This window comes from Oncorhynchus nerka, linkage group LG20, assembly GCF_034236695.1.
Source record: "Oncorhynchus nerka isolate Pitt River linkage group LG20, Oner_Uvic_2.0, whole genome shotgun sequence".
Classification (NCBI taxonomy): Eukaryota; Metazoa; Chordata; class Actinopteri; order Salmoniformes; family Salmonidae; genus Oncorhynchus; species Oncorhynchus nerka.
Window position 1 is genome coordinate 76,705,695 of NC_088415.1, and position 22,370 is coordinate 76,728,064.

The 22,370-nt window shown below is 42.3% G+C and overlaps 1 protein-coding gene across 1 annotated transcript; it reads right to left on the reverse strand.

Moving 5' to 3' along the window:
• Positions 1-1,415: 1,415 nt before the first annotated feature.
• Positions 1,416-22,299, reverse strand: LOC115103149 (zonadhesin-like). The gene is made up of 23 exons (XM_065005793.1): positions 22,112-22,299; positions 21,607-21,647; positions 21,039-21,286; positions 17,767-18,319; positions 17,377-17,573; positions 16,755-17,135; positions 14,267-14,568; positions 13,827-14,092; positions 13,371-13,424; positions 13,116-13,253; positions 12,553-12,815; positions 12,358-12,442; positions 12,177-12,248; positions 11,928-12,065; positions 11,135-11,397; positions 10,869-10,953; positions 9,142-10,776; positions 8,718-8,926; positions 8,457-8,613; positions 7,852-8,231; positions 4,391-4,520; positions 3,369-3,537; positions 1,416-3,090 (listed from the first exon to the last, which is right to left on the reverse strand). Exons 1-22 carry the CDS (start codon positions 22,186-22,188, stop codon positions 3,404-3,406), a joined length of 5,808 nt encoding a protein of 1,935 aa, XP_064861865.1. The 5' UTR covers positions 22,189-22,299; the 3' UTR covers positions 1,416-3,090; positions 3,369-3,403.
• Between the last annotated feature and the right edge of the window lie 71 nt (positions 22,300-22,370).

Consider the following 22,370-nt stretch of genomic DNA (forward strand, 5'->3'; position numbering starts at 1 on the left):
TTGCACATTTCTCACACTTAAATGTTTCAGATCTTCAAATAAATTAAATATTACACAAAAATAACACAAGTAAACACAAAATGCAGTTTTAAGTGAATATTTTATTTATTAAGGGAAAAAAGCTATCTGAACCTTCATGGCCCTATGTGGAAAAAGTAATTGACCCCTAAACCTAATAACCGGTTGTGCCACCCTCAGCAGCAACAACAGCAATCAAGCGTTTGCGATAACTGGCAATGAGTCTTTCACGTCGCTGTGGAGGAATTTTGGCCCACTCTACTTTGCAGAATTGTTTTAATTCAGCCACATTGGAGGGTTTTCGAGCATGAACCCCCTTTTTAAGGTCACGCCACAGCATCTCAATCAGATTCAAGTCCGGACTTTGACTAGGTCACTCCAAAACCTTCATTTTGTTTTATTTAAGCCATTCAGAGGTGGACTTGCTGGTGTGTTTTGGATCATTGTCCTGCTGCAGAACCCAAGTGCGCTTCAGCTTGAGGTCACAAACTGATGGCTGGACATTCTCCTTCAGGATGTTTTGGTAGAGAGCAGAATTCATGGTTCCATCAATCACAACAAGTGGTCCAGGTCCTGAAACAGCAAAGCAGCCCCAGACCATCACACTACCACCACCATATTTGACTGAAATTATGTGTTACTTTTACGCCAGGGAAACACACCTTCCAAAAAGATAAACTTGTGTCTCATCAGTCCACAGAATATTTTCCAAAAAGTCTTGGGGATCAAGATCTTTTTTTCCCAAAAGTGAGACGAGCCTTTGTGTTCTTTTTGGTCAGCAGTGGTTTTCGCCTTGGAACTCTGCCATGGATGCCATTTTTGCCCAGTCTCTTTCTTGTGGTTGAGTCATGAACACGGACCTTAACTGAGGCAAGTGAGGCCTGCAGTTCTTTAGATGTTGTTGTGGGTTCTTTTGTGACCTCTTGGATCAGTCGTTGCTGCGCTCTTGGGGTAATTTTGGTAGGCTGTCCACTCCTGGGAAGGTTCACCACTATTACACATTTTCTCCATTTGTGGATAATGGCTCTAACTGTGGTTCGCTGGAGTCCCAAAACTTTAGAACTGGCTTTGTAACCCTTTCCTGACTGATAGATGTCAATTACTTTGTTTCTCATCTGTTCCTAAATTTCTTTGAATTGCGGCATGATGTCTTGCTTTTTGAGATATTTTGACCTACTTCACTTTATCAGACAGGTTCTATTGAAGTGATTTCTTGATTCAACAGGTCTGGCAGTAATCAGGACTGAGTGTGGCTAGTGAAATTGGACTCAGCTTTCCAAAAAATGTGATTAACCACAGTAAATTCATGATTTAACAAGGGGGGAAATTACTTTTCACATAGGGCCATGAAGGTTCAGATAGCTATTTTCCCTTAATAAATTAAATGAACACTTAAAAACTGCATTGTGTGTTTACTTGGGTTATCTTTGTGTAACATTAACATGTGTTTGATGATCTGTAACATTTAATTGTGACAAAAGTGAAGAAAAATAAATCAGGAAGAGGGCAAATACTTTGTCACAGCACTGTAGATGTTTGATGTCTCGTAAATTATATAGATATGGTGACAGATACATCTGATCAGTAAGATAAAAGTGATATATTATTGTTATAACACAAAACGATATTATCTTACGTCATGCAATAATGGACTACACTTTTGATATGTGATTATCGTATATCTTGGACTTTGAAACATTGTAAGGTTCATATCAATCTCTTTAGAATTTCAACATTGGCTATCAAATGAAATCATACTTTCTGCCCACACCCATCAGATCTTTAGGAGGATCCATCAACAAACAATAAACATTTCAAAATGATGTCTAATATAACCCAATCTTCTAAATAAAAACAACATCAAATAGATTGTATGTCAATAACTGTCCTTTCTCTTTGTTCCCTACCTGTTGACAAGGTCCCCTGTGTACAGGGAAGCAGAAACAGCATCAGAAGCACCATGTGTACTGTAGACCCATCCATCCTACTGTCTTACAGCCAAATGTGGTGAACATTCATTTATGTGGGTATGAATGAATACACTGGCAATGATACACACGGCCGCACACGTATGCAGACAAACACAGAGTGAGTAATCCCATGGTTTGCTAGGTGCACAAACACATATTTTCCTTCAAGTTTGGAAATATCCTATTACCTCAGACTTGACACCACAGTCGTATCTGTTTCCCTAAAAGTCACAGTGGCGTCTAATCGTTTCGTAACAAGAACATTCTTTTCATTATTGGTTAATGTTTGACATATAAGGAATGGTGTGTATTACCTCTAACTAGACCAATGGAGACACACATGACCAGACTGATTTATAAGGAAATAAATAATACACCATAACCAGGGCCCAGAGTTTTTCGAGTTTTTCAAGCCACATGAGTTACAATCATTGCTTCTTTGTTATCCCTTCTTTAAACTGGACTTCCCTACTGCTTTCAACACATACAGAATCGGTGCAGTGTGAATCATTTTGGATTATTTACAAGATCTCATAAAATTCCTATCAATCCTAGATATATAATTCAAGAAATAAAACATACATTCAGTGGGATAAAACATCAGCTAAAACACTTGCATCCTCTGTTTACATCGTTTTCTATTATCGTACAGTAATATTGCACATTACAGTCACTGAACTATTGGACATCAGCCTAAAGCTAAAGGAATGTGGGCTTTTGAATATATAGTACACATTAGAAGTAATACACAAATATGTAACTTGTGTACATTGATTCATACACTAGGTGAACTGTGCAAAGAACCTACAGTAAGACTGAAAGAGATCTCAGAAGGCACACAGGTGGGTCATAAGACGCAGTAACAACAGGATTTAAACCAACAGTCATATAGAAGGAGTAGAATACTTCATTGATCTCCTCTCCATACAGTCCACAAAAACGCAAGCTTTTTTTTGTTTAACCCAAGTACTTTCAAATACGCTGTGTCCATTGTAGGAAGGAAAGTGTCTGCCTATGAGAAGAATATTACACAATCAATGGTCTTGATGCATGGAGGTCAGGTCACTGGCCATAGACAACGTTACGAAGGGAAGATGATCCTCTGAAAACATAAAAGAACGAGCAGTCAGTCTTGGTTTTGGTGCTCTTTAAATATGTAACATATGCAATCAATAAAAAATAAGAATGACTAGCATTGTTCCCCAATAAATCAAATCTCTCTGCTTGGTAGAGAGATAATTAAAGTGGAACTTGAAATTCTAAAAAAGTTAAATAAGGAGGGGAGTTCCTAATATGGATGCCGGACTTTACACTCCACACACGATATGGCAGACAATAACATGGCAGTGGTAGCTAGTACTGGTTTCTGTGACTACATACTTCCATGTTATGCTCAGTCTGTCCTCTGTCACTCTCTAGCTCTCTCTGAACTCCTTGATGCTCTTGGCCTGGTTATTGTCGGGCTTCATCATATCGTTCTTCTTGTTGCCGTCAAAGTTGCCACACAGGCCGCCCACCCTCCTCTTGTAGGTGTGGGGCAGGATGATCTCTACAGAAAGTAAGCACATGGATATCAGTTTACTGCAATACATAAACCAGTTTACTGTATGTCATAAAGCAGTTTTCTGCATATCATAAAGCAGTTTACTGTATATAATAAAGCAGTTTACTGTATATAATAAAGAAGTTTACTGTATAGTATAAAGCAGTTTATATCATAAAGAGGTTTACCGCATGTCATAAAGCAGTTTACTGCATATCATAAAGCAGTTTACTGCATATCATAAAGAGGTTTACCGCATGTCATAAAGCAGTTTACTGCATATCATAAAGCAATTTACTGCATATCATAAAGAGGTTTACCGCATGTCATAAAGCAGTTTACTGCATATCATAAAGAGGTTTACCGCATGTCATAAAGCAGTTTACTGCATGTCATAAAGCAGTTTACTGCATATCATAAAGCAGTTTACTGCATATCATAAAGAGGTTTACCGCATGTCATAAAGCAGTTTACTGCATATCATAAAGCAGTTTACTGCATATCATAAAGAGGTTTACCGCATGTCATAAAGCAGTTTACTGCATATCATAAAGCAGTTTACTGCATATCATAAAGCAGTTTACTGCATATCATAATGCAGTTTACTGTATATCATAAAGCATACATTGCACATCTATAGCATATTGTAAACATTACACAGATGTGTTTGGATTGATATGTTGTGTTGTTACCACATTTTCAACAAAATATGAATGAATAGTATGATTATATTATCTGTCCACAGATAAAGCCATATTGTGTGGTCTGTACAGCTGTCTTACTGTCCTATCATTAGAGAGACTACTGAGGTACCACTTATTTAAACTCTCCTTTGGCTGTACTATAACAGTGGTGTTACCTGCTCTGCTGTCTCCATCAAACTCCACGGAGAGGCCGAAGTCTGTCTTCAGGTAGATACGAGAGGAACGCTCCAGAATCCTCAGACCACCTGCTGGTGAGACAGGGGCACGGGTGCTCCTACCGTCCAGCTAGAGAGAGGGATAGAAAGAGAACAAGCGAAGAAGTGAAAATATTAGTGAACAAAATAATATGCATTCCTCTGAAGTTCAGAGTGTACTACAACCCCTATTACTAGCCTGTTCAACCTCTCTTTCGTGTCATCTGAGATTCCCAAAGATTGGAAAGCAGCTGCGGTCATCCCCCTCTTCAAAGGGGGGGACACTCTTGACCCAAACTGCTACAGACCTATATCTATCCTACCATGCCTTTCTAAGGTCTTCGAAAGCCAAGTCAACAAACAGATTACCGACCATTTCGAATCTCACCATACCTTCTCTGCTATGCAATCTGGTTTCAGAGCTGGTCATGGGTGCACCTCAGCCACGCTCAAGGTCCTAAACGATATCTTAACCGCCATCGATAAGAAACATTACTGTGCAGCCGTATTCATTGATCTGGCCAAGGCTTTCGACTCTGTCAACCACCACATCCTCATCGGCAGACTCGACAGCCTTGGTTTCTCAAATGATTGCCTCGCCTGGTTCACCAACTACTTCTCTGATAGAGTTCAGTGTGTCAAATCGGAGGGTCTGCTGTCCGGACCTCTGGCAGTCTCTATGGGGGTGCCACAGGGTTCAATTCTTGGACCGACTCTCTTCTCTGTATACATCAATGAGGTCGCTCTTGCTGCTGGTGAGTCTCTGATCCACCTCTACGTAGACGACACCATTCTGTATACTTCCGGCCCTTCTTTGGACACTGTGTTAACAACCCTCCAGGCAAGCTTCAATGCCATACAACTCTCCTTCCGTGGCCTCCAATTGCTCTTAAATACAAGTAAAACTAAATGCATGCTCTTCAACCGATCGCTACCTGCACCTACCCGCCTGTCCAACATCACTACTCTGGACGGCTCTGACTTAGAATACGTGGACAACTACAAATACTTAGGTGTCTGGTTAGACTGTAAACTCTCCTTCCAGACCCATATCAAACATCTCCAATCCAAAGTTAAATCTAGAATTGGCTTCCTATTTCGCAACAAAGCATCCTTCACTCATGCTGCCAAACATACCCTTGTCAAATTGACCAGCCTACCAATCCTCGACTTTGGCGATGTCATTTACAAAATAGCCTCCAATACCCTACTCAACAAATTGGATGCAGTCTATCACAGTGCTATCCGTTTTGTCACCAAAGCCCCATATACTACCCACCATTGCGACCTGTACGCTCTCGTTGGCTGGCCCTCGCTTCATACTCGTCGCCAAACCCACTGGCTCCATGTCATCTACAAGACCCTGCTAGGTAAAGTCCCCCCTTATCTCAGCTCGCTGGTCACCATAGCATCTCCCACCTGTAGCACACGCTCCAGCAGGTATATCTCTCTAGTCACCCCCAAAACCAATTCTTTCTTTGGCCGCCTCTCCTTCCAGTTCTCTGCTGCCAATGACTGGAACGAACTACAAAAATCTCTTAAATTGGAAACACTTATCTCCCTCACTAGCTTTAAGCACCAACTGTCAGAGCATCTTACAGATTACTGCACCTGTACATAGCCCACCTATAATTTAGCCCAAACAACTACCTCTTTCCCAACTGTATTTAATTTATTTATTTATTTTGCTCCTTTGCACCCCATTATTTTTATTTCTACTTTGCACATTCTTCCATTGCAAAACTACCATTCCAGTGTTTTACTTGCTATATTGTATTTACTTTGCCACCATGGCCTTTTTTGCCTTTACCTCCCTTCTCACCTCATTTGCTCACATTGTATATAGACTTTTTTTTTTTTTTTTTTTTTTTACTGTATTATTGACTGTATGTTTGTTTTACTCCATGTGTAACTCTGTGTCGTTGTATGTGTCGAACTGCTTTGCTTTATCTTGGCCAGGTCGCAATTGTAAATGAGAACTTGTTCTCAACTTGCTTACCTGGTTAAATAAAGGTGAAATAAAAAACCCTGTCATGAACCATTTATTTGATACTGCACAGATAAGGCTCAACCAGTGCCCGAGCGACTGCTCTTTTGCCCTCCTATGAAAAAGTGCCCTTGCAGCTTGTGGATTTTTGGAATTTTAGGAATTACTTTTGAATTATATTTTGAGTCTCTTCATTTTTAGTAACATTTTTAAATGCAACAAATTGCACATCAATCTAGATAATTCCTTAAACTCTTGAATCTCAGAATATTATACCCCTCCCCGCCCTCCCGCCCCAGATTGCACTCGTCTGACTTGCATGCAGTGGCTACCGGCTGCAGGCAACAGACGGGGAGACTTGAATACTGGTAGGAGGCTATTTTAGAGTTGGGTCTGTTTCCCAATGTTAGGGACAAACAATGGGGCAATCTGACTGCTTGTTAGTAAGAGGCAGATTATTCAGATTTTTTTTCTCACCTTTATTTAACCAGATAGGCTAGTTGAGAACAAGTTCTCATTTACAACTGCGACCTGGCCAAGATAAAGCATAGCAGTGTGAACAGACAACAACACAGAGTTACACATGGAGTAAACAATAAACAAGTCAATAACACAGTAGAAAAAAAGAAAAAAAAGAGAGTCTATATACATTGTGTGCAAAAGGCATGAGGGGGTAGGCGAATAATTACAATTTGGCAGATTAACACTGGAGTGATAAATGATCAGATGGTCATGTGCAGGTAGAGATACTGGTGTGCAAAAGAGCAGAAAAGTAAATAAATAAAAACAGTATGGGGATGAGGTAGGTTAATTGGGTGGGCTATTTACCGATGGACTATGTACAGCTGCTTCGATCGGTTAGCTGCTCAGATAGCAGATGTTTAAAGTTGGTGAGGGAGATAAAAGTCTCCAACTTCAGCGATAGATGTCAGCAGCAGAACAAACTTAAATGAAATCAAATCAAATGTAGTTTTTGTTTGCCTTTCTTTATTTTGAGCACCTGCCCTCCCAATGGGCTGTGCATGGTTTTGCCACACGCGCTCAGACATCTCATGTGTATTTACAGTTTTCTATACTATTCTACGCTATCTCATTCACTTAATAATGCTGACGTATGTTGTGTAATTTGTTAGATATTACCTGTTACCTGCACTGTTGGAGCTAGAAGCACAAGCATTTCGCTACAACAGGAATAACATCTGCTAATCATGTGTATGTGACCAATACACTTTGATTTGTAACAATTCTAACACCTAGACAGAGCGAATGTTTTAGAGAGGTGTTCAATATGACATGGGGCAACTGATTACAAAACGCTGAGGATGAAAAACCCTAGAAAGACCGCTATAAATAATGTATAAAGAGAAGTACAGGCTATGAATTGCCTTATACTGTACTTGTCATGTTACGTAATGTATATGTCCAGAATACTTACAACAAGTTTCCTGTTGTTTCTGATCTCCACTGTGTGGTTATAGACTCTGATCTTCAGTCCTCTGAATCGCAGACGGTTGCCGTTCTCTTTGCTGTGATCATGGCTGTCTTCATTGCTATCCCTTTCCTTGCTGTCTTTATGCTGGTCATCCTCATCCTTGCTGTTACCATGACGACTGCCACCATGTCTACTGTCCCCATGACTGTCCACACCATCCTGGTTGACGATCTCAATGATGGCCTGGATGTAGACATCTTGCTGGTTCTTGGACAGGCCTGTGGTCTGGACCAGAATGTCGGAGTTTCTGCTGTCAAAGTCATGCTTCATGTTGTCAAAAGTTCTGTACTCTGGCTCTCCATTGATAGAGCACTCGCTGAAGTCTGGAAGGCAACAGTAGGGACATCATTAGTGCATAGGCATAGCCGCGGGAAGTAGGGGTGCAGCACCCCCTAAAAATCACAATAAAAACAATTAAATATATAAATGTAACTTTTTAAAAAAATGAATCCCAGAAGTAGTGCACTTGGCCTGGAGTAAGATATAGCCATCTGTAGCATGGGAAAACATTTGTACAGCCCATTGAGCCAGTCAAGTGTGGCCTATACCTGTTGACTTGCAGAAATACTGTCCGGCTTCATTCTGAAAACAGACAGAATCCTCATCACACCCATTTTCATCGTCGCAGTCAATCTCCCCCACACCGTCGCCTTCCTCACACTCACACTTTTGATGGCAGTGCTCAGTGTACCAGTTCTCGTTAAACTGAAATCAAATAGATCATTAAAGTAATTACACTGCACATGTTACACATATAACTAGGTAGCTACATCTAAAAACAGTTTAGAATTTTGTGCTGGGTTACTCACATTATGACTGTTGCCATTGCTGCCGACACAGCCACACTGCTGGATGGGCACACACACCCTCTGTTTGAGAACAAAGCCGTCGTTACATACACAACCCTGTACACAGGGCTCGTCAGCACGGCAGTCAGGAGGGCCATGGAGGTGCTTACAGGTGGGCTGGCAGGCGGAGATGCAGGAGATGTAATGGCTGTTCTTTAGGCAAGATGGCGCTAGAGAGAAAATAACAAATACGATGTTGAGTGTAAAGAATATGTATCACATATGTATCACACTGACTGCAAGTATAAGTACAGAGATTACATTTCCCTTGTACTTAGTGTTTTTCCATTTTGAAAAGACAGATTGTATAAAACTTGTTTTAAAGGAGGGGTGTGTGATGAATGAAGATTGTAACTTTGTGTTATCGAAGGACACAAAGACTTACTTGGTCTTGCTGTGGTGGGCGGTTGTGGTCTTGCATTTGTTGGTCTTGGTGGTCGTGGTCTTTCAGTTGTTGGTTGTAGGGTTTGTGGTTTTTCTGTTGTTGGTCTAGGTGGTCTTGGTCTTTCAGTTGTTGGTCTTGGTGGTCGTAGTCTTTCAGTTGTTGGTCTTAGTGGTTGTAGTCTTTCAGTTGTTGGTCTTGGGGGTCGTGGTCTTTCAGGTGTTGGTCTTAGAGGTTGTGATCTATCAGTTGTTGGCATTGGTGGTCGTGGTCTTTCAGTTGTTGGTCTTGGTGTTTCTGGTCTATCAGTTGTTGGTCTAGGTGGTTGTGATCTTTCAGTTGTTGGTCTAGGTGGTTGTGGTCTTTCAGTTGTTGGTCTTGGTGTTTCTGGTATTTCAGTTGTTGGTCTTGGTGTTTCTGGTCTATCAGTTGTTGGTCTAGGTGGTTGTGGTCTTTCAGTTGTTGGTCTTGGTGTTTCTGGTCTAGCAGTTGTTGGCTTTGGTGTTTCTGGTCTTTCAGTTGTTGGTCTAGGTGGTTGTGGTCTTTCAGTTGTTGGTCTTGGTGTTTCTGGTCTAGCAGTTGTTGGCTTTGGTGTTTCTGGTCTTTCAGTTGTTGGTCTTGGTGTTTCTGGTCTTTCAGTTGTTGGTCTTGGTGTTTCTGGTCTAGCAGTTGTTGGTCTTGGTGTTTCTGGTCTTTCAGTTGTTGGTCTTGGTGTTTCTGATCTTGCAGTTGTTGGTCTTGGTGTTTCTGGTCTTGCAGTTGTTGGTCTTGGTGTTTCTGGTCTTGCAGTTGTTGGTCTTGGTGTTTCTGGTCTTTCAGTTGTTGGTCTTGGTGTTTCTGGTCTATCAGTTGTTGGTCTAGGTGGTTGTGATCTTTCATTTGTTGGTCTAGGTGGTTGTGGTCTTTCAGTTGTTGGTCTTGGTGTTTCTGGTCTTTCAGTTGTTGGTCTTGGTGTTTCTGATCTTGCAGTTGTTGGTCTTGGTGTTTCTGGTCTTGCAGTTGTTGGTCTTGGTGTTTCTGGTCTTGCAGTTGTTGGTCTTGGTGTTTCTGGTCTTTCAGTTGTTGGTCTTGGTGTTTCTGGTCTATCAGTTGTTGGTCTAGGTGGTTGTGATCGTTCATTTGTTGGTCTAGGTAGTCTTCGTCTTTCATTTGTTGGTCTAGGTGTTTCTGGTCTTTCAGTTGTTGGTTTTGGTGTTTCTGGTCTTGCAGTTATTGGTCTTGGTGTTTCTGGTCTTGCAGTTGTTGGTCTAGGTGGTTGTGGTCTTTCAGTTGTTGGTCTTGGTGTTTCTGGTCTTTCAGTTGTTGGTCTTGGTGTTTCTGGTCTTGCAGTTATTGGTCTTGGTGTTTCTGGTCTTTCAGTTGTTGGTCTTGGTGTTTCTGGTCTATCAGTTGTTGGTCTAGGTAGTCTTCGTCTTTCATTTGTTGGTCTAGGTGGTTGTGGTCTTTCAGTTGTTGGTCTTGGTGTTTCTGGTCTTTCAGTTGTTGGTCTTGGTGTTTCTGGTCTATCAGTTGTTGGTGGTTGTAGCCTAGTTGTTGTGGGTGGTTCAGGTCTTGTAGTAGTTGGAGCTGGTGCAATGTTGGACTTGTCCACTGGAGGGAGAACAGGTTTCTCTGTTGGTGTTGGTGGCTTAATCAAGTCTAGAAGATAAAATAATATCCAAATTATGACAATGACCCCAAACATGGTTGTGTTTTTGACCAATATGAACTATAGAGGGAGTGACCCTTACCTGCACATCGCCCACGATGCAAAGAAACATCATCTATAGTCACGTCGGACTGATCAGTGGTGCCTCTGTGGCCCTCAAAGATGATCTGAGATCAAAGTAAATTCATTCAGGGGAAAAATTCACAATAGCAAATTGATATATAACAAACAGGTAAAGTAAACACATTTTGTCAAAAGGACCTCTGGATGAACAAGCTAGTCTTTAAATTACAACATACAGGGTGGAAAAGGCCAGGGGCTACACCAAGACCAAGGTCACACCACTACCTGGAAAGGTCCAGTGGTCATCAGATCCACCTGAGCCCGTTGCCATGAGTCTCCTTGGTTGTTCTTCTTCCCCCACACCCCATCCACATAGCGGCCCTGGAGCAGGTAGACGTGCAGACCCATGGTCTCGGCCGAGCCAGACATGTGGTACCAGAACTGCAGACACTGAGGACCGGGGTCAGAACACTCAGAGCTGAGGAGGCGAGCCGTGTCTCCGTTAGACACACTGTTGGCCTCGATGTATAAGTAGTGACCAAATGGACCTGCCGATTATAGGTGAGAGTAGATTAAATAAGATTAGAGAGGTGGTCACAGGGCCTCCTGAGTGGCGCAGAACCGGGTGCAAAGAAGCGGTTAGGCGGGTCATCAACCATTGACCCAACCTTTGCCTCACGAGCCCATTGGGAAGTTGCAGCGATGAGACAAGATTGAAAAAGGGGGTAAAAAAAAAGAAAAAAAAGAGGTGGGGTCACATGAAATTCCTTTAGATTTTATTAGGGGTTCTAACAGCAATGGGACAGGTCAGATTGTTTATGTAAGGGTGTAGGTCTAACGATATAGCCATTGAGGTTAATTGAGCAAAAATAATAGTTGAGGGTAAGTCTTTCAATCCAATTTGGACTTTCAGGTCCGTTGTTTGAGTTTCGGAGATTTAGCAACCATTACAATGCATTAAAAAGCATTGCAATGTCCAACAATAAGCATTTTGGCGCACATTCAGGCGGTAGCCCCGACCAGGACTGAAACCTGGGTCCAGTGACTGTCAAGCCAAACACATCCTACGAACACCTACTTCCTTTTGTGTGGTCAGCTGATGGCCCAGTCATGGCAGTGGGGGTGGAGCCACTGTGCCTTGTCCAATCAAAAACGTCTGTCATTAGCTGGGTAAAACCGCAGAGGTCCTGCTCGAAAGCGCAATCAAGGTTGCAGACTGAACGGGGAACATTGGGAACATTTGTAAATGTCAACATGAGCCTAATATTTTAACATATTGTTCTGAAATATCTTTCCATAAGAAAATGTGTCTATAGATGTTATGTACCTGGGTGTGGGGCAACTCCTCCATCAACTGAGGAAGGAACTGAAGCTCCACTAATACCACCAATCGAAGAACCTGCCAGAGGAAGCAAAGGAATGGCATTGGTCATAAAGGGTGAACGTTTTCTTATCTGACATTCAGGTATTAGATAAAGCATGTGTCCCCATGATAATTAAAAACTCACCTGAGCATGATTCATAGTGGATGGAGACGTCATCAAATGCCACATCAGACCGAGGGTCAGAGCCTCGTATTCCCTCCATGATGATCTGAAACAGAGACCTTTTGTGTTGGATGGAAAACAATCTCCCCTCTCTTTATAAAATCACAATCTTTTCACACTAGTTAACCCTCTTAAACCTCTGTGAACTTCTCCTACCTTGAATGACCCATCGATTATAATATCCACTTCTGCCAGATACCATGTGGAGCCCTGGTTGTTGGCTTTGGACCACAGTTTTTTGTTTCTGTTGTGCTGGTCAAGCTGGTAGACATTGAGAGCCATGGCTGTGGCCTGTCCGTACATGTGGTACCAGAAGCGCAGGCAGTATTTGCCCGGCCCGTTTTGGCACTTAGGGCTCATCATACGGGCAGAGTCTCCGTGGTAAACACCGTCACCCTCAATGTACATGTAGGAGCCACCTGACCAACAAACACACGCAGACACACTTTAACATCACGACTCACAGCATATTAGCTCGAAATGGCTTGCTTCCATGGTGTCTATGGTATCTTCTATGTAGACAGGTATTTATATATATATATATATATATAACTATCTGTACAAGTCGATAGGCTACAACCATGTATTGACGCATTCATTGAATAATGCATCATTGAATAACAGTGACTGATGCACATTTGAACATTGAGATTGGATCTGGGTGTGTAAGATATTGGTCGTTTCAGATATTTTTTTGTCACAACCATGTAACCTCTCACCTCCTGTGGTATGGTCTTGGGTTGGCCCTGTGAGGTCAGATGGGGTTGGGCCTCTCAGTCTCCTCCAATCAAAACTGTCCTGAATAATTTGCTCCCACCCACACTCGCTCTTGTCAAAGTTGCAGTCTAGAGGACAAACTGTAGGAGGCAGAACCATAGAAAAATCTGTCATCAAATGAACCAGATGGTATAAAAGGCATGGAAAGGCTGCCATTGATCAATTTGATACAAAAATAATGTGGTCAAGGTTCTTACGTTCCTTGTCAGGTGTAGTAACTGGTGGTATTGTGGGAGGGCCAGGGAGACTATCTACAATGATAAGACAGACAGCAAGGTTTTTCACAGGAACACATTGGACAAGCCTCAGGTTCAGGTGGATGTGAGGGAGGGCAATGTAAGAGAAGTAGGGTGGAGGGGAGGAGGAATAAAAGGGCAGGAATTAGGGATGAAAGAGGGGAAGGAAAAGAAGAATGGAGTAAGGAATGAAGGATCCAAGTTGAAGACTACAGCAAAAAGCTAAGTGTACGATGATGGATGGGGTGAGCAAACTCCATACAATCATGGTACGGTGTTCATATTAGGATAGCCTCACCGTAGTAGTGGGTCCATAACCAAATATAAATGACATTAAAACCTGAAGATTGCCTCTAAACTCAATACATCATCATCATCATCATCATTACGAAAACAACACCATCAAAAAACACTCACCACAGGCGGTGTTGTTCCACCAGGGAGGCAGGGTCACATTGGCCACTTCGCAGGTGGTCACATAGGACCTCAGGGAGTCACATGTCACATGCACGTTCCCGCCGGAGGCACAGTGGTCGGACATACAGCTGTCGATGTAGGGTGTGGGGTGGATGAAGGGATGGCAGGGCTTGAAGGCTTCGCGCAGCAGTTTGGAACACTCCCGGTAGCCCTGTTCGTCCAAATGAGAGTCACATGGTTGGGGGGCAGGGGGGGAGGCAACACATCTAGGGTAGAAGGGAAAGGAGAGGAGATCAGTGGTGGACTGGATTTCATAGAATAGTGTTGATGACACAACCATGGTTCCGCATTTCAGATTATGCACCGGATATGGTCATTAACTACGAACCGAATGACCATTATACGTTACCGTTATGGTTTAAAACAATGAACCCACTCACCGATCGTCTTCCGGACTATTCACTCTCCAGCTGTTGGCGAACGTGACCACGTTGGTCTCGGGTTTGGTGCCGTTAGGGGTCAGGAAGTCATCCCCCTGGTCATCGGAGTAGGTACCACAAAGGCCGCACATCTCACCCTTGTAGCGCTCGTCCAGCTGCAGGAAAAGCCTGCTCTGGTCGTCCAGCAGCATCCGAAGGCCAAAAGTCGTCTCCATGACAGTGTACTGCTTCTTCTTGTACAGCTTCACCTCGCCGTATGTGCCATTTACTGTAACAGGAAGATGCTGCCAAACATGGTTCACCTACAGGGGAGAGTAGGGAAGGGTAGAGTAGAGTAAGGTAGAGTGGAGCCAAGTAAAATAGATGACAGTAGAACTGAACTGAATTAAATTGAATTGTTGTTGGAGTAATGTACAGTACCAGTCAAAAGTTTGGACACACCTACTCATTCAAGGGGTTTTCTTTATTTCTTACTATTTTCTACATTGTAGAAAAATAGTGAAGACATCAAAACTATGAAATAACACACATGGAATCATGTAGTAAACCCAAAAATTGTTAAACAAATCAAAATATATTTTAAATTCTTCAAAGTAGCCACCATTTGCCTTGATGACAGCTTTTCACACTCTTGCCATTCTCTCAACCAGCTTCATGAGGTAGTCACCTGGAATGCATTTCAATTAACAGGTGTGCCTTGTTAAAAGTGAATTAATGCGTTTGGGACAATCAGTTGTGTTGTGACAAGGTTGGGGTGTTATACAGAAGATAGCCATATTTGGTAAAAGACCAAGTCCATATTATGGCAATAACAGCTCAAATATGGCAAGAACAGCTCATCATTACTTCAAGGCATGAAGGTCATTCAATCCATAACATTTCAAGAACTTTTAAAGTTTCTTCAAGTGCAGGCGCAAAAACCATCAAGTGCTATGATGAAACTGGCTCTCATGAGGACCGCCACAGGAAAGGAAGACCCAGAGTTACCTGTGCTGCAGAGGATAAGTTCATTAGAGTTACCAGCCTCAGAAATTGCAGCACAAACAAATGCTTCACAGAGTTCAAGAAACAGACATATCTCAACATCAACTGTTCAGAGGAGAATCAGGCCTTCATGGTTGAATTGATGCAAAGAAACCACTAATAAGCGACACCAATAACAAGAAGAGACTTGCTTGGGCCAAGAAACACGAGCAAAGGACATTAGACGGGTGGAAATCTGTCCTTTGGTCCGATGAGTCCAAATGTGCTATTTTTGATTCCAACAGCCTTGTCTTTGTGAGATGCAGAGTAGGTGAACGGATGATCTCTGCATGTGTGGTTCCCACCGTGAAGCATGGAGGAGGTGTGATGGTTTGGGGGTGCTTTACTGGTGACACTGTCAGTGATTTATTTAGAATTCAAGGCACACTTAACCAGCATGGCTACCACAGCATTCTGCAGCGATTTGCCATCCCATCTGGTTAGAGCTTAGTGGGACTATCATTTGTTTTCAACAGAACAATGACCCAACACACCTCCAGGCTGTGTAATGGCTATTTGACCAAGAAGGAGAGTGGTGGAGTGCTGCATCAGATGACATGGCCTCCACAATCACCCGACTTCAACCCAATTGTTTGGGATGAGTTGGACTGCAGAGTGAAGGAAAAGCAGCCAACAAGTGTATAGCATATGTGGGAACGCCTTCAAGACTGTTGGAAAAGCATTCTAGGTGAAGCCGGTTGAGAGAATGCCAAGTGTCATGCACAAAGTAGATGTCCTAACCGACTTGCCAAAAACTATAGTTTGTTAACAAGAAATTTGTGGAGTGGTTGAAAAACGAGTTCTAATGACTCCAACATAAGTGTATGTAAACTTCCAACTTCAACTGTATATATACATGTGTATGTATGTGTATATATATAGATTTATCCCAAAAATATATGGGTGATTGGAAATGATGCAGACAATTACATTGATGGAAGCAACAGTCTATCCGCAATATTAAAGACGATCCCACCCCCTACATTTAAAAATAATAATAATAAGAAAAAAAATAGTGTGCAAAGCTGTCATCAAGACAAAGGGTGGCTCCATTGAAGAATCTTGTTTCACACTTTTTTGGTTACTACATGATTCCATATTCATAGTTTTGATGTCTTCACTATTATTCTACAATGTAGAAAATAGTCAAAATAATGAAAAGCCTTTGAATGAGTAGGTGTGTCCAAACATTTGACTGGTACTGTAGGTCTCCACCATCTCACAGGACAAATTGTATACACTAAAGTACACTGAATTGTCACAAATACAAATGAAGACATATAATGGATAGGCATAGTTAGATTCTGCACTACTAGTCTACATAATGTTTATTTGACCTGTCATGCCAAAACAAAACAGAACAGTGGGGAGGGCTAGTGGGAATCCAGTGGGTCAGCAATGCATGCTAATGTAATCACAACAAGTAAAGAAAGATTATTCACAATTTTGTAGTTTTCATGCTTACTGTGGCACTGTAGTTTTGCATCTTCACATGCAGACCGCTTGTCTCCAGAACCACTGCGCGCAGCTTGGCACTGCTCTCGTTTCTGGGGTTCCAGTTCTGGCCCGTCACTGAGAACTGGACGGGTGTGTCCCCACCGCAAGTCTTGGCCAAGGTATAGCTGCAGCCCCCCTGGAAGGTGTATGCCTTGCCGTCGAAGGTGATGTAGTGGGGGTCTCCGTAGACGTGGCAGGTGGCCGGGCTGGAGAAGAAGCAACCGTTGACCCCCTCCTTGACCTTGCACACCTCGTCGGCCGCGCAGGAGGAAGCAACACACTGGAGTCTGTCCCCACCCATACACTGGCACACACGATTACACTCACCTTCCATGAACGTCTCTCCTCTCTAGAAAAGGGTGAAGAAAAGAGTGATGAACACCAACATTCTCTGTGTGTGTGTTGTGTTGTGTGTGTGTGTGTGTGCGTGTCTGTCTGTCTGTCTGTCTGTCTGTCTGTCTGTCTGTCTGTCTGTCTGTCTGTCTGTCTGTCTGTCTGTCTGTCTGTCTGTCTGTCTGTCTGTCTGTCTGTCTGTCTGTCTGTCTGTCTGTGTGTGTGTGTGTGTGTGTGTGCGTGTTAACATTCCCTACTTCATAGTGTTTTCCCTTTATCCAGCAGCCGCAGTCCTCTGCAGGTACACAACTCCCCCCGCTGAGCTTGAAGCCTGGGTCACACACACACCTCTCCTCACACCTCCCACACGCCCCTTGAATATCCATGCTGGAGCAGACCTCAGGGCAGCCCTTAGCACAGGCATTGTAGTGGCTGTTCGCACCACACTCCAGGGCTGGGGGAGGAAGAGAGAGAGAGATATGAGACAAAAGTCTGGTCATGGTGTAAAAGAGGGCTATCACCACCACCAACATCATCATTATCATCATCGTCATCATCATCAAGTCCTCTCCAACTTCACCAGTTAATAAGAGCAAACTGTTTACTACAACAGGAAGGTGAAAAGAGGAAACCATAAAACAACTTACGACACATAGTCGAGATCCTCCAGGCTGGTACGAGCACCCCGGCCTTGAGACACATATCTGAGTAGGACTGCAGGGCTTCACACAACACCTCTGGGTCACCATCCGCTCCACACATCTCCGCCACACAGCTCCGGAAGTAGGTCTCTGCTCCCAGAACAGACTGGCAGCCAGAGAAAGGCCCATGCCTGGAGACCAGGGACCCACAGTATTGCTCGCTGGCATACTCCGCCTCCTCAGTTGGTTGACACTCAAGGGGGAGGACGGTCCAGTCACAGGCCTCGCTCTGCCAGTTCTGTCCGAATGTGGCAGAGTCTTCGGCCTCGGGACTGCCAGGTGTGTGGTAATCATCGTCTCTCATGTGGTTGAAGTTCCCACACATGCCACAGACTTTACCGGAGTACGATACGGGAACGGTGATATGAACAGCACCGGCGTCGTCGTAGGATACAAAAAGGTTGAAGTTTGTCTCCACAGCGACAGAAGCGGCGTTGCCTAGGATGTTGACAGTGCCACCATTGAGGCTCAGAGGGAGTTTCCTCCAAATGCCATTGACCTGAAAACATGATACAGATTAGTGTGCTTGAAAGACTTTGGTCTTTCTTTGCCGTTCCCACATCTATGGTAGTATGTAGTAAATATTTACTGGATCAAGGTGTTCAATACTTTGGAATAGGGGACAAATTACTAATGTCCTAATGGCCCATAAAACTTTGAAAACCTGATAAGGTTTCATATTATTGTACATTATTGTGTAACAGAACTTTGAACTCATCTGAACTTAGTTGTATTGTAAATAATTTTAAAGATATCAGTCAATGGAAACAGCAGATACAGTGAGCTCCAAAAGAATTGGGACAGTGACAGTGAAATGGTTTATTGTTTTGGCTCTGTACTTCAGCAGTTTGGATTTGCAATAATATAATGATTATGAGGGTATTTCATCAATATGGGATTAACCGTTTAGAAATTACAGCACTTTTTGTACATAGTCCCCATATTTTAGGGGACCAAAAGTATTGGGTCAAATTCACTTCTATGTATTTTAAAGTAGTAAAAACGGAAGTATTTGGTCCTATATTCATAGCACACAATGACTACACCAAGCTTGTGACTGTAAACATTTGTTGGATGCTTTTGCTGTTTGTTTTGATTGTGTTTCAGATGATTTTGTGCCCAATAGAAATTAATGGTAAATAATGTATTGTGTTATTTTGGAGTCACTTGTATTGTAAATAATAATATAATATGTTTCTATACATTTCTACATTCTACATTGTGGATGCTACCATGATTACAGATATTCCTGAATGAATCGTGAATAATGATGACTGAGAGGGTCATTGGCATTATCTGCATAAATGGCTGCATATTTGCATTTCACAGGAGAGAAACACACCTTATCTGTGGCAATCCCAATGAAGAGATGTTCCCCCAGAAGTCCTGGGGTCACTGACACAAGGAGACGTGTGATGACTGATGAAAATGTGAATTGACTAAATGAATGTTACTGTGTGAATTAAATTGTCGTGTTGGTTTGTTTCAAGAGCTCATAAAGGGCTGCACATTTGGATATGTCTCACTGCATTGTATGTTTTCTGGTTGATGCATTTTTAAAGTGACTGGATTCAAATTGTATGTTGGGTTGATTGGTTATCAGGCACATTCCTGTAGTCTGGTCAGAACATTCCAATTCAATTGATTAGATTAGAATCTGGGTGTGTTGTTCCTGCGTTTTGTTTTCACTAGCAAAGAGCTCAGAAATGTTAATTCAGGCTGGGGATGCGTTCCCGCTTGAATTTGGTTAAAAGGGCAGTGAATTCGCTCATACTTTGAGAATTTGCTACCAAGCTCCTGTGTGTATCAGACACACATCATTTCTTCTCTTATGGGTTATTCTGACCTGAAGACACGTGTAACAACTTGAAGTCTTAACCTATTGGTGATAGTTACTTACTCTGTGTTATTCTCTAATGTATCATGTATTTCATGTACACTGTACTTGTTTGATTGTCAATTATTTTGTGACTAATACATTCTAATTGTTGAATTGAGTAAATGCATTCCTCGTTTTACAGAGTAACTCTTTGAATGACTATAAGCCTATAATGTAATAGGTCTATTGATAGTGGTTATATAAACTAAACACATATCACATGCTTGGGTATCACCTTGACATCCCCGATCTGCTGGCCTCAATAACTTAATGCTAGAACATTGGTTGCCAGGATTAGCTATTTGAATCTAGTCTTAATAATTGCATAACGGTGCAAGTTAGACATAGAATATAGTCATTCTGAGTCGGTGATGCAATGTTTCACTATCTTGCTATATCCTCCAGAGACCCACAGGGCCTGTTGCATTCATTCACATCATATTGGAGTCAGATTGATGACTGTAGTTTAGTATTATTAAACAGAATTTCGACTTAATGGTTGGATAATTTTTATACATCTACATAATGGTGACCCCTCATCCTCAGTCGATGGGGATTTCCACCAACCTGTTATTCTAATGGTGACAGGATTAGCATGTCTTGGGGGTATGATATTTGTGCATCTGTAACTTTCTCACTCATCATTAATCACTATTCATTCAGGATTATCTGTAATCATGGTAGCATCCACATTAATGTAGAAGTGTTCAGAAACATATTATACTCTTATTTACAATAAAAGTGACTCCAAAATGACATACTACATTATTTACCATTAATTTCTATTGGGCACAAAATGATCTGAAACCCCACCAAAGCAAACAGCAAATGCATCCAACAAATGTGTAGTCACAAGCTTGATGTAGTTATTGTGTGAATATGGGACCAAATACTAAACGTTTTACTACTCTAATACACATAGAAGTGAATTTGTCCCCATACTTTTGTTCCCCTAAAATGGGGGGACTATGTACAAAAAGATGAAAATACCCTCAAATTGAAGCTAACAGTCTGCACTTCAACCTCGTAGTCATTGTATCATTTCAAATCCAAAGTGATGGAGTACAGAGCCAAAACAACAACAAAAAATGTCACTGTCCCAATACTTTTGGAGCTGAATGTATATCTACATTTAGACCCAGTGACTTTGTTTAGCACTATTATGCAGTGACTCAATTACAAATAGCACAACTAAAGTCAGGATATTTTTCTGCGTCAAGATACATTATGTAACATTATAACGTGGTCAGTTGGAATTTGCAAGACTAAATCACATGTGAAAGTGATTATAACCAATAAACCATTATAACTTCAATGTAACAACCTACAAGGTACTCACCATGACCCGGTGGTTTTGTCTCTTGTGCAGGGAGACCCTGAGGTTCTCCACTTCCACCTTGACCTGATGAACAGCAGACACGGAGGAGTTCCCTCTCAGCTCATTCTTCACCTCAACACTGAAGTGGGACAGGGGTGTCTCAGAGTGCGCGCACACCCGGGTCAGGACGTAGGTACAGGGTCCCACGAAGCGGAAGTTGGCCCCGTCAAAAGTGCTGTAGTGGGGGTTGCTGTGGACAGTACAGGTCCCTGAGAGAGAGAGAGAGAGAGAGAGAGAGAGAGAGAGAGAGAGAAAATGTAAATAATTTGAATACACTATTCTGTGTTTTGGCTTTTAATAAAGGTGTGTCTTTCTCCAAAGTTACTGTAGCAAGAAATTGGTGGTGTGGATGACACTGGAATTAAGGACGTGAACTGCACACAAGTGTAGCCTATAAGCCAGACTGATGAATAGGTTGCTAGTTCTACTGACAAAACCCATTTCTCCTTTTGCAATCATTGTGTTGTTTGAAGACAAAAAAACAGCAAAACAATGCTAAGCATTATTTGTTTTTAAAACTATTTCGCACCTGCATCTGTCCTGGTAACTGATGAGCTGTCACCTTCAATGCTGAAGGAAGAAAAATAACATCAGGATCAAATCAAAACATTGGAAGAGAAATGGATATCAAAGTAGAACACGTTGTTTGCCTGTCAATACATCAACATCCTAACCTCGATGTCATGGTGCTATCAGAGAACAAGTTGCAAACAAAAGTTCAGCATTAGTATTATTAATACTAACGTGGACATAATAAGGACTTAGACAGTAATCATAGAAGTGAGAAGACTGAGATGCAGCCAGAGAGAGAGAGAGAGGGGAGGGAAGAGGGGGCAGAAAAGAGACACACAAACACATAGAGCCCCAGTGTCCGATACCTATGCCAAGGCAGATGGATGGATGGATGGAGGAAGGGAGGGAGGAAGGGAGTGTGTTGGAGAAGAAGGGAAGGTGATAGAGTGAGAGAGAGTAACTAAAAGTATGTTAGATGCTAGACATTAGACCAAGAGATACAGTATGATAGTGAGACCCACCTTGCGTTGGTTTCTGCCTGTAGCAGGCAGAGGAGGGCTGCTGTAGCCACCAACCCTGTGTAGGTGCCTCCTAGCATGGCTGTTCTCCTTGCTGTGGTCCCTTATGGAGGCTAGAGATAAAACACTGTTTGCACTCTTTGTACAGAGAGAGTGGAGAGTACTGAGTCTCCGAGTGTAGTCAGGTCTCACTCGGATTCTGACTGGGAAGAGGAGAGCAGGCAGGCTTTTATAAGGGGGAAGCACACACCTGATAAGGTAA